Source organism: Cherax quadricarinatus, chromosome 17 (genome assembly GCF_038502225.1).
Source record: "Cherax quadricarinatus isolate ZL_2023a chromosome 17, ASM3850222v1, whole genome shotgun sequence".
NCBI classification, from domain to species: domain Eukaryota; kingdom Metazoa; phylum Arthropoda; class Malacostraca; order Decapoda; family Parastacidae; genus Cherax; species Cherax quadricarinatus.
This window is the reverse complement of record NC_091308.1, coordinates 3,316,064-3,329,108: the sequence shown is the minus strand read 5'-3', so window position 1 is coordinate 3,329,108 and position 13,045 is coordinate 3,316,064. Positions and strand designations below refer to the sequence as shown.

The window sequence follows — 13,045 nt, the reverse complement described above, 5'->3', positions numbered from 1 at the left end:
TCTGAAGGATTGTTGGGGATATAGCAGGTTTGGAAGGCATCTTTTTCAGCTCCCCCTACCTCGGTGGGAGCCGGCCGGTGTGTTCAGAAAAATACCTTAGTTAACCATTTGAGGAATATGAAGCAACAGAACACAGGATAAACACAAGGTGAACAGGAGGTTTTTCATCGTGTTCAACCTTTTTTTATAAAGGCATGTTTAGAGTAGCTAAACATGTCTTTATAAAAGAGTGTCAGAGAGTGCCAGCGAGAGTGCCAGCGAGAGTGCAGATGTCACTATCCCCAGCACATCAACTCAGCATCCCAGGTGAAAGGATAAAGAAAATGTGTACCTGTCTGGGACAAGAAGTTTATTTACACAAGATCTTTTTACAAAAATACTTTATATCGTGACACCATCCTCAGTTATTTTAACTTGCCAATCATTCTAATTTCTTTGAATATAAACGGTACAACACACAAAATATTTAATGCTAATGTTTAGTATACAAATAAGCTATCATGTTATTTATAATTATTTCTCCAAAACACTGTCAAGCCGCCTGAACTAATGTTAGGATAATCCATGACAACAACGGCCACATTTTGCATGATTAAAGAGTATATCTATATATATATATATATATATATATATATATATATATATATATATATATATATATATATATAATATTAGTGATTTAGCACGTGTTATTTGTCCAATAAATATTTTTTTATACACTCTTCACAGATTTCTAAAATGAACTGCATGATGGTAAATGAAATCTATACAAAACTATGCGAGAGACACTTGGTTATTCAAAAGATGCAAAAATATGTATGTATGTATGTATATCTATATATCCCGTTGAATAACTCTGAAGGGCCTTTGTGCATGGTTTATCCTGTTATTATAATAATAATTATGATCTGTTGTATAGGCACTTTTTCTACTCTGTATCAAATAATGACTAGTTCAGAGGAAATGCGTTATGAAGACTAATGAAACATGTGGAGGAGAGCACCGTAATACAGGCTTCATGTGTCCCATGACAGTGACACTTGTATTTCATGCCAGTGATACATCTGTGTCTCAAGACAGTAACACATTTGCATCCCATGACAGTGACAAGTGTATCTCATGCCAGTGACACACTTGTATCTCATGCCAGTAATACAGCTATGTCTCATGACAGTGACACACCTGTATCCCATGACAGTGACACGTCTGTATCTCATGAGTGACACACCTGTATCCCATGACGGTGACACGTCTGTATCCCATGACAGTGACACGTGCATCTCATGACAGTGACACACCTGTATCCCATGAAACACCAGTGTCTGTCTTTTTAAAAGAATGAACTCGTCCATAAAATTCCAGCAATTTTAACTTCGCTGCTGACATGATTAACATGAAGGGTTGATGTGAAGTGTGGCACCTGAAGTGCACTGCGACACCCAGTCCACCTCTGTGTAATTTTAAATCTGCAAGCATTTTCTTTACAGCTGAAAATTTGGAAGTACACAGCAGCAAACACACATGAAAAAAAAAAATGGATAAGACTTTAGCTCTTTCCATATATAAAGCTTTTTCTTTTTATTTTACACCAAAAATATCCACATCGACTAAGACAACAGGAAACACACTTATGTCCTTTCATCATAACATGATGTGGGAGGTCCATGATTTCAGTACGTAATAATAATAATAATATAATAATAATACCCATAGAAAGTACAAATTTTAATGGGAAAATTAGTTTGTCTTTTTTTTTTAAATTTCACAGAGACTGTCAGACTGAAAAAAAAATGAACTGCCATGAAATGCATATGGTAGTCAAACCATATTCTTACACCGACGTATTCCAAGCAAAGGATAACTCAATGTATCTATATTTCGGCAAAGCGGCAAGATTTATCACTTAATCGTGTCTACACACACTCCATAAATGCACCAGCAATGTTATGAAAGTAGTAAATCTGAAAATTGATAGGTCCGAGAAACGCTAATATTCAGTCAGAAAATAGAAAAGGAATACATCTAGGATCAGTCTACTACAACTCGACACTGAACCGCAAGGCACCGACGCAACATTCCAGCAATGCTTCATCAACGTTCCAGCAATGCTTCATCAACGTTCCAGCAATGCTTCATCAACGTTCCAGCAATGCTTCATCATCGTTCCAACAATGCTTTATCAACGCTCCAGCAATGCTTCATCATCGTTCTGGCAACATGTACTCCTGAACGGCGTTTCGAATAAAGGATTTAGGAAATAGCCTCTTATACAAAATTGATTATCATTATTCACAGTCTATGCCTCGTGTGGCAGGAAATCAGTTCTGATGGCTAAAAATGATACTAAGCCCTTTGTTCGATCAGTGACAGCGGAAGTCCAAAACAAAGGATTTGGTCAAACACAGCACCAGGAGTTTATAAGGAATCCCATGGGACACGGAACAACAACGTTTTCCAGTCATTCACTGCACTTCAATTTTCCCCACAAAATACTGTCTTCATTGAAATAGTCCTTGGTTGTTTACCGGCCCTCAAAGACTGATAAGTGGCTATATTACAAGACTATAAGAATACCTCTGAGAGTGACGTCTGAATGAGTGTAGCAGTCTGTTGGTCAGTGGGCTTCTCTGCTGGATCGTAGTCAGAATCCTGAAGTTCTGAAAGGGAGTCGTCTACATCATCCTCCTCGAGGGCTGAGAGGAAGGAGAGATCAGACACGCGACTATAATCCATGCGGTGGAAGGGACGTCGACTCCTGGGGCTACCCAGTCGGCTGACGTCCTCCTCGGTACTACAAGGCACGTTGGAGATCTTTGTGGATAGCTCTGGATAATCATCTTCAATGTCTGACACAATGTTATACTTTGAGGTGATGTCCAGGTCAAGTTCTGGAGTTGAGCCGAGGGAGATATTGTTGGCAAGTAGAATCTCTTCAAAGCTACATGGGTCATCATCATCATCAGAGTCATCGTCTTCGTCATCAGGAAGTTCTTGGGTATCTCTGGCATCCACGGATAGCAGCGGGGTGGCAGCTGTTTCTTCTTCAGCATTAGTAGCCACCCTTGGATCATAACCACTCCCTGAAAATGTATAATGCAATTTTATAGTTTGCGAATTTATAATTCAAATTACAATGCGAGAAACAGAAAAAATACACAAAAGTCAGATACCTATTGAAATTAATTCACAGAAATGATTTATATTTCAAGGTACTTTAAGATTTGCATAATACTAATACTATCGAAGAGTGGGTAGAAGGAAGAATTATGGACAAGCATTAAAGTAGGCCTGGTCATTGCGAGGCAGGTCCTATAATGGCTAGTGCTATCTCCTACAAATGATTCTATAACAGATTCAAAACCTCCATCCTTCCTAGGATGTAGAAAATTTAGACAGTTTCCACTATGAAGGAGAATGTTTACATATGAGTATGAAGTGGCACTTCAAAAATCTAAATATAATAGATGTGAGAACACTGTGAGGATTATCGAAGGCATCTTTTCCTGACACCAAGCCTTGTCAAGGGAGAATGTCTTTGGTTCTGTGATATCAGAAATCTCTCCATCTAATGAAAGCTGATTTCCTGTCATTCCCCAGGTGCTGGGTGACCCCTATGGAACTAGCACTTTCTCATGAATATAATACTGTCAAAAGTTCTAGGAGCTTTCAGATATTGGGGAATCCCTCAGTCCAAGTGTACGGCAGACCTAACAGCAAAATGTTGAAGGTCCTAAACAAATTGCTACATGACTCACCAGACAGGAGAGGCAGGCCCTCCATGGTGCCATCTTCAGATGGTGAAGGCTCAATAGGAACATCCTCAGGCAGCAGCAGCAGGTCGGGAGTGGCAGCGACAGCACCTTCGCCACCGCTTACGAGGGTCCGGGAGCCATGCATATCGTAGTCATCCCAGTGGTAGCCTGCGACAGGCCCAGGAGGAACAGTGTGTTAGTGTCACCAGAGATAATTCAGTGCGTAGAGATAGTCAACATGAAGTGAATTAGAACAGAATCTGCCAAGTGGTGTCTTGTAGGCAGTGAATTGTTTACATCCTCTAACTACATGCTAACAATGTTTTTCAACACTTGTTAGGCTCACTACAAAAAGTGTCACATGCTTTAAGAGCTCAATTTGTAAAGTCGTGCAATATTTTTCCTATGTGATGTCCGAAATCAAAGGAATGGAACTGATATACGATTAAAACTTAGTAATTCTACGTGCAGAGAAGCTAATTACATATAGGCATTGCGACACGAGTTGTTGGGAATAACTCACTAGTAATTATTCCACCTAGACTACCGAACTACAAGAACAAACAGAAGTCATGTCAATAGCTACCTTTCTTCTTGGCCTCTGTCGGAGCTGCGTGCAGGAGAGAACGAAACACCGTAAGTTTTCCCAACATCAATTATATATATACACAAATTAGGTATTCATTGAGATATTCCATTAGGCTGTTCTGGGAACCTGGAGTAAAGTTAGTGCTGGTGCAAAATAAAAGGAAATCGTGAATTACAGTGTTAAAATTGTGCTGTAAGTACTCATGGCAACATTGAAATCCTACTGTCATACAAATGACTACCGAAGGCAAAATGAATATCCAAATTTTTGGGATACTAGATAATTTTTAGAATTTTGTGATCTGGTTTAGAAACTGATAAATTTATTATATGAACCAAAATCAAGACAAGAGAAAACTGAAGACATCTTCAGTGACGTGAGTAGTGTACATGATGTGGAAACATAGTTTGAGATGTTTCAGTTCGTCATACAAGAATTTTTCCAAATACTGGAGTATTGTTCGTGGCTCGATTTTAACTCATTCACTTGCGCTGACCTTGCCTGCCATCCTTCCTTGTAAGCAGCCAGCTCAATGTGTTTCCTATAGATACAAGGTCCTATAAAGCGAAAAGTTAAACCAGAATTAAATTCTCAAGTGGTTTGTCTTACTCTACATCGTTGCGACAGATCTGTACTTTCATACACATCTTACTGACTGTTGCCACGGCTTTTACATATTAATAACCAGAGCACTTTTCCATGTGAGGACAAAGTTAACTGTTGCACGTTAATAATACTATTAATGGTCATGCAAGAACCACAGATCAAGAATATCTACATTTTATATCTTTTTGAGGCAAAGCTTAGTTCATTTATAAAAATCATAGTTTTTGGATAATAACATTAAAATATTAGTAATATAACTGGAACAAGTAACAGTTATGAGATGTTCGCAGATGCGGAAACTGCTTGTTAAAGAGAGCCATCCAACCAGAGTTAGTCTCCACTACACCACACTAATAGTTACCACAGGGATCAACATCAATGTATAATTCCATTGAACACTTAAGGGGCCTGAAGACCTAACTTACGGAAGGCTTCATAAGGACCCTGAAACCCAGCATTATCCGCAGCGCGACCTGTATCTTGTTTCCGAGTTGCTGCAGCCAGGGGCGGGGAAGAAGGGTGACCAGTGGGCTGGTTACTGTCAACGGTGACGACTTCGAGAGGGTGGCAGGGCTTTGTCCTGCCCCGGCGACTCAGTAGAGACGGTAGGGGCAGAGGAGGCACGGCTGGAGGTGTTGACCTCCGTCCACGCACTGTTGTAGCCAAGCGTAGGCACTTCGTGTTAACACTCATTGTTTGCAACTACATGGCAGTGAAATTATATCACAATACTTTATATAATGGCGTTTTTATTGGATCTGCTTTATTTTTGAAGTTCTAAAAAGCCACAGGTGCTCATTTCACAGTGTATAGTCAAATACCTTTTGTTTACTAAAAAATTTCTCCATCAAAATATGAGGAGCATGAGGGATAAGATGAATCATGTCCTCATTTGATTTGCGGAAATATCCTTATATTTAGATTGTGAAGCAAGCATGCTATTAGAGCGTCAAGTTGGCATGTAGTATATGGTGTGGTGTCGCCATGATGCAGCACGTTGTGTCCTCAACAACGTGTGTTACAGAGTTACAAGCCATCACACGTAACATGATGCAGGTCTGCCATGGTGGTACTCGACCTCTTATACGACCAGGCAACGCCGCGTTACCTGTCACCACTCAAGCTGAAGCTATTTACTAGTGATCCAAGTAATACACAGACTGAGAAAAATCTAATTCCCTAAGTTTACAAGGAATACATGGAAATACAGCAAGAGTCAAAGAATAATGAAACTTGTGTCGAGTGTTGTATGTACAGTTTAAAAGTTGGTCAACTAATGTATCCACTGAAACTTACACCAAATTTAAGAACACAAAGTAGAAATTCTTCCGCTTGTCTTGGGGAGCTGAGGCGTCTCAGCCAGTCTAAGTCCTGCTGTGTACAAAGTCTTAGTGACTAGGTCACTCTTGACGTGCTAAATAGGATTCTCTCTCTCTCTCTCTCTCTCTCTCTCTCTCTCTCTCTCTCTCTCTCTCTCTCTCTCTCTCTCGTGTCTGCACAGCTTGTTAGGTATTTTAAACACCAGAACAAACATGAAGACATTATCTTGTGCATTTAATTATTTACAATGCAAGAGGAGTATTAAATCTATTTACAAAACATGTGATGAGGTAGGAATGTCCTCTGTACGACCCTTCGTAGACGTACATACGTGTGTGTGTGTGTGTGTGTGTGTGTGTTTTGATCAAGATATGACATACATGTGTAGACGATAGAAGAATAGTGAAAGCAGTGTGTACACTCGCTTCTTTGCATTGACCGTCGTTGTGCTGTTTTGGCAGAGGTTGCAACCTTAGCCATTCCATCAACGTATACAATTTCTACCATAACTCCTGCGAAATCAGTCTGCACATTACGAAATTAAAAAATAATTCACTGATATATAGCACTACCCTACATTAAGGTGAACATAACGTTAAGCGAGACTCAACCATAAAGTTAATTACATAAATTTGAAATGATTGCTAAAGACGTTTTGCTGCAAATTTAAAAAAAAAATCCCAATTTAGGCCACTATATCTAATATTTGGTAAGAAAAATAAAATCTTTCTGAAAATTTAGCTCGTTTTGGCAACTCTGCCTAAAGAGCACTGGTCAATGGCTGATCCATGCACTTCTGTAAAGACAGCAAGGGAGCGAGCGATGATAAATCCATTTTCTTCACTGGATCACAATGTAATTATATATTCAGAACAACCACTGTGAAAAATAGTAGAATTCCAAGCGCTTTCGTTAATTCTACTTTCACGAAAGCGCCTGGAATTCTAAGATTTTTTTCAGTGGTTGTTCTGTGATCTTATCTGTATATATATATATATATATATATATATATATATATATATATATATATATATATATATATATATATATATATATATATATATAATGTATATTATACACACCTGCAAACACACACATACATGTATATGAATATATACACATGCACAGATTTAAGACAAGAAGCCGATGATGTGAAAGGAGTGTGTGGGTAGGGGGCACGAGGCACGTGGCAGAGGGTAGGGAACACGAGGCTGGGGGCATGAGAGAGACTTTCATACCTGAGGAGTCGTCCGAGAAAGGTGAATGCTGGCCGGGAGATGTGCGAGTCTCTCCAAGGTTGGTCACCAGGTCACAGCCTACATCTGGAGAGAAAGGAAGGTCACTCGTGTATGTAAACCAGCACTTCTATACACAGCTGCGGGGACACCCCAGCTCGGTATACAGATATGGAGACACCCTATCACCTTTATACACAGCTATGGTTCAAAATGACACCGCTGTGCGGAGTTTTTGGGACAACCTCTACACTTCATGAGTGGTCTTAAAAGGCTCTTTAGAGAAACTGGTGCCACTTTACCCTTCCTCGAATCAAACAGGATTACCTACCATTCTACCTGGCGCTGTATGATCCCCAGTGAATTTAGCTTTTATTTATGAATCTATATTTTTTACCAACCTTAAATACTGACGTCAATATCAAGCGCACTGGTGCTAGTGTTAGGATGGTACAGTTATTGAGCTAACAAACTGTTTGGTGAGGTAAAAATTAAGTGAGGACACAGGGAGGAAATGAGTCGGGAAAGGCAAAGAATATTTTGTAGAAGCCATATTTAGGAGTAGAGGAAATAACAAAATTCGGCGACAGGAATATATTCTAACGGCAAATGTGTGTTTATTCACGGTGAGGGGCACACTGTATCCCTCCCTTAACATACTGTATACCTCCCTTAACACACTGTATGACCCTCAACACACTGTATCCCTCCCTTAACACGCTGTATGCCTCCCTAAACATGCTGCATCTTTCAGAAGGCTGTCCTAGGATAACTAGCGCCATGTCCTAGGACATGCACTAGCCCTGAGACGTGTCACGATAGGTGACTTACGTCTGTTTGTCCCTGACTAGCGCGAGACGTACAAATCTATCCCCTAACATCGCCTCGTTGAGTAATCTTGAATGTTCCTTCAATTACAACGCAAGATCGGTGTACATGAGGACCTCACCAGAGATCTAATCCACTTTTTTTTTCTCCCTTTGGGAGAGCGAATTAAGGAAACTTTCAAATCATTTGAAGCTTCAGAAGTTCCTTTGAAATGCTGTTTTAATTAAATTTCCGCTGTTGGCTTCTTAACAACTTGGCATCATTCCCCAGCTGGTCGTGTAGGAGACAGTGCCGTCCAGGGCAAGACCCGAGGGAGAGGAACTAACGAAGGAAAAGACAGAAAACGTGAATACAAGAAAACGGGGAAAGGGGAATAGGAAGGAGGGGAAATAGTGATAGAAGTTGATAGAAAGTGAGTGCTAACAGTGAAGTGGTGAAAGATGGAGACAGAGGAGCCAGTGTGTGTGATGGTGAACTGGATGAGAATGAAAGAATACGAGAATGAGAATGAATAAATGAGAATCTTGCCAGCCAAGAAGATAACAGTACTATGGTGTATCGCGTACCTGCTCAACAGTAAAGTCTGCAAAACTCTCTACGAGGCACAAGTGCGCTTACACCTTGAGTATGCATTATTCCCTTGCACATCCCCCCCCCCCTCCACCACCACCCGTCTCCTTCAGGACTTCTGAACAGAACAGAGAATTGTGCAAGACGACTAATCTCTGTCTTGGACCCGGCCTGGACAGATCTGTCATTTCAGGCAATCTTGTCGAAGTACCACTCTTGGCTCCACTGGGAGGACAGCGAGAAGACAATTTCTATACAACAAGACGGGCAGCAAGCACAAACTCTAGTCTAGATGTACCCACCTCAAAAACATCACTTTATATGACATCATTTATTTCTAGAATATCTCGAGTCTGAGACACGTTCGTTCACCATAATATTAATGACAGTGAAGTGACTTGAGTGAAGTCTCTGGATGACAGCGGCTCCAGCCTCATCCTCTTCCATATTTCTGTTTCATAGCGAAAATTTAATAAAGATAATGCTGAGGAGGGCTCTTCATATAGCTGAGGTAGGTAAGAGCTCTTGAGTTGTAAATAAATGTAGTAGCTCCTAATTAACCCTGTAAAAGCTCTTGTGTAAAAGATGGAGGGAGGGATGAAGGGGATACAGAGATGCTGAAAATAGATATTAAAAAAATGAGAGGAAGAAACAGAATGGAGAAATGCAGAGGGAGGAGCTAGGGTATGGAGAGAAGGCTGCGAATAGTGGCTGGGACACACAAATGACGGATCGAGGAAGGAAGGAAGGAGAGGAGGAGAAGAGAGGTAGAGGAGGAAGGAGAAAGGGAAGAAAAACAATGGTAAGGGAGATAGAGGAGAACTGGAGAGACAGGCGAGATGAAGGGAAGAACGAAACGAGAGATAACACAGAGGGCACTGGGAAGGTAATATAGATGGAGGGACGAGGATGATGGCGTTAATATAGTTGGAGGGATGAGGATGGTGGTGGTAATATAGATGGATGAGAAAAGTGGTGGTAATATAGATGGATAAAGGTGGTGGTGGTAATATAGATGGAAGGATAAAGATGGTGGTGGTAATGTAGATGGAGGGACGAAGATGGTGGTAATATAGATGGAGGGATGAGGATGGTGGTGGTAATATAGATGGGAGATGAAGATGGTGGTGGTAATATAGATGGAGGGATGAGGACGGTGGTGGTAATATAGATGGAGGGATGAGGATGTGGTGGTAATATAGATGGAGGGATGAGGACGGTTGTGGTAATATAGATGGAGGGATGAGGATGGTGGTGGTAATATAGATGGAGGGATGAGGATGGTGGTGGTAATATAGATGGAGGGATGAGGATGGTGGTGGTAAGATAGATGGAGGGATGAGGATGGTGGTGGTGGTGGTAATATAGATGGAGGAATAAGGATGATGGTGGCAAGCTAGATGGAGGCCTAAGGCAGCAACATAGATATAACTGAGGCTGTATGCTGGCAAGAGTATTATTCACGTTTACGGAGGAGCGCTAAGCCGGTAGGGATCACACAGCGCCTGGGAGGGAGGATATAAGGTTGGTATCCGAGGGGAGGGACGGAGGCGAGGGAGAGGATAGCTCCAGTTCCTCACATCAAGAGCCCCTCACCATCAAAACACATCCCTTGGAGGAGGCTGTGGTACTCTAATAATATCAATACGATATACTCTCTGCTGAGTGTGAATTAATAAAAGTTAAAAAAAAAAAGTCACACTACAATGGCTGGAACAATTAACCAAAAGGAGAGAGAGACCTTGTGACGACGTGTCGCCCCCCTCCCCTCCCCAATCCTTCTGGACCACTGTCGTGTCTCAGCTGTGATTTGACATTCGTGTCCTGACAAAGAGTCCAGGACGGACCGGAGCGTCGTCTTCAGGTTGATTCTTGTGCGGGAGGTTTTGGGGATTTGTAAATACACACACTTCTGCCTGACAAGACGTGACATTCCTTCGTTCTTAATAATATAATAAATTTTACAGTGTGTCCTACTTACTCTCTTGAAGTTAAATATACGCCATAAAGATTACAACAAAATATGTCATCGAGATTTACTTAAAATATGCCACACACATCTAAATAAAACACACGTCGTATAGATTTAAGGTCAACACATGTTGTGTATCACAATGAAACTCTCGAAACTCTTCAAAGGTATATCAGAGGCAGCATACGTCGTATATGTTATATAATGCAAAAAAAAAAGTAACACATTCAAAGGCTTTTGTATTTATAGCACTGTGTGCCCGACACTAACCAGCTGGCAGTGTGGGGTGGCCGACACGAACCAGCTGGCAGTGTGGGGTGCCCGACACGAACCAGCTGGCAGTGTGGGGTGGCCGACACGAACCAGCTGGCAGTGTGGGGTGGCCGACACGAACCAGCTGGCAGTGTGGGGTGGCCGACACGAACCAGCTGGCAGTGTGGGGTGCCCGACACGAACCAGCTGGCAGTGTGGGGTGGCCGACACGAACCAGCTGGCAGTGTGGGGTGCCAGACACGAGCCAGCTGGCAGTGTGGGGTGCCAGACACCAACCAGCTGGCACTGTGGGGTGCCAGACACCAACCGGCTGACAGTGTGAGGTGCCAGACACCAACCACCTAGCCAGTACTAGTGTCTGCAGGGAACTACAAATAAGAACATAAGAACATAAGAAAGGAGGAACACTGCAACAGGCCTGTTGGCCCATACTAGGCAGGTCCTTTACAATTCATCCCACTAACAAACATTTGACCAACCCAATTTTCAATGCGACCCAAGAAACAAGCTCCGATGTGCAAGCCCCACTCAAATTCAACCCCTCCCACTCATGTACTTATCCAACCTAAATTTGAAACTATCCAAAGTCCTAGCCTCAATAACCCAACTAGGTAGACTGTTCCACTCATCAACTACCCTATTTCCAAACCAATACTTTCCTATGTCCTTTCTAAATCTAAACTTATCTAATTTAAATCCATTACTGCGGGTTCTCTCTTGGAGAGATATCCTCAAGACCTTGTTAATATCCCCTTTATTAATACCTATCTTCCACTTATACACTTCGATCAGGTCTCCCCTCATTCTTCCATTTTGCATTCCTTTGGAACCCTTGAAAAAACCTCATCAGGGCCCGGTGACTTGTTTTGCTTCAGTCTGTCTATCTGCTTCACAACCATTTCACTGGTGACTGTGATGTTGCATGGTTTGTCTTCTTCTGATCCACTATAAAGGTTGATTACCGGAATATTGTTGGTGTCTTCCTGTGTAAAAGCCGAGAGAGGGTAATTATTTGGAATCGAGCACATTTCGTTCTCTTTGTCAGTGGGATGCCCATGGTTGTTTTTAAGGGGACCTGTCTTGTCTCTGACTTTTGTTCTATATGCCTGGAAGGAACTTTTTGGGTTGGTTTTGGAATCCCTAGCAACTTTAATTTCATAGTCCCTTTTAGCTTTTCTTATCCCCTTTTTGGTGTCCCTCTTGGTGTCAATGTGCTGATTCATAAGATGGCCCTCGCCTCTTTTGATGCGCCTATGGATTCCTTTCTTGTGCCCTAGTGGATGTTTCAGCCTATTGTTCGTCCATTTTGGGTCATTTCTATTTGATCTAGTTTCTTTATAGGGGATAGATGTTCTTTGAGCAGCATGTATTGTGTTCAGAAGGCTGTCATATTGATAGCTCTCTTCGTTGCCCCGGTCAACAGATGATAAGTGTTCTCTAAGCCCATCGTGGTCTGCTAAGCGAGGGTCTGGGACTGTTACTGGGTTGTCCCTACTATCGTGCTTCCATTCAATTCTAAATGTGGTTGATTTGTGGTCGCTAGCACCCGGTTCCTCTGAGACTTCTAAATTATTGGCAGGGGATTCATTGTTTGCCGGAACTGGGTCAAGCGGGTTATTTCCCCTTGTGGGTTCTGTCACAGGCTGCTTCAAAAAACAGTCCTGAGCTGCTTCTGGGAAATCGTATGATTCTGGATTCCCAGTCAAGAAATTCCAATCAATGTGACTAAAGTTGGAGTCTCCTAGAATTGCTACATTGTCGTGCCTTGTGGCCCTTGCAATTTCCTCCCATGGTGGTCTCCCTTGGTCCCTATCTAAATTTGGGGGGCGGTATATCACACCTAGAATTAGTTTTTCATGCCCCTCTGAAAATTCTATCCAGGCGGGCTCTGTGTGTGTTA

The 13,045-nt window shown here is 41.8% G+C and overlaps 1 protein-coding gene across 1 annotated transcript in view; it reads right to left on the bottom strand.

The window, feature by feature from the left end:
* Positions 1–334: 334 nt before the first annotated feature.
* The window catches only part of LOC128686265 (fat-like cadherin-related tumor suppressor homolog), a 68,833-nt gene continuing 56,122 nt past the window's right edge, over positions 335–13,045 (bottom strand). Inside the window, exons 26-30 of the mRNA XM_070085694.1 lie at positions 7,506–7,589; positions 5,373–5,600; positions 4,339–4,362; positions 3,756–3,920; positions 335–3,080 (exon numbers count right to left, since the gene is read on the bottom strand). Coding sequence (XP_069941795.1) covers positions 2,563–3,080; positions 3,756–3,920; positions 4,339–4,362; positions 5,373–5,600; positions 7,506–7,589 — 1,019 coding nt within the window. The 3' untranslated portion in view covers positions 335–2,562. The remainder of the gene's footprint in view (positions 3,081–3,755; positions 3,921–4,338; positions 4,363–5,372; positions 5,601–7,505; positions 7,590–13,045) is intronic.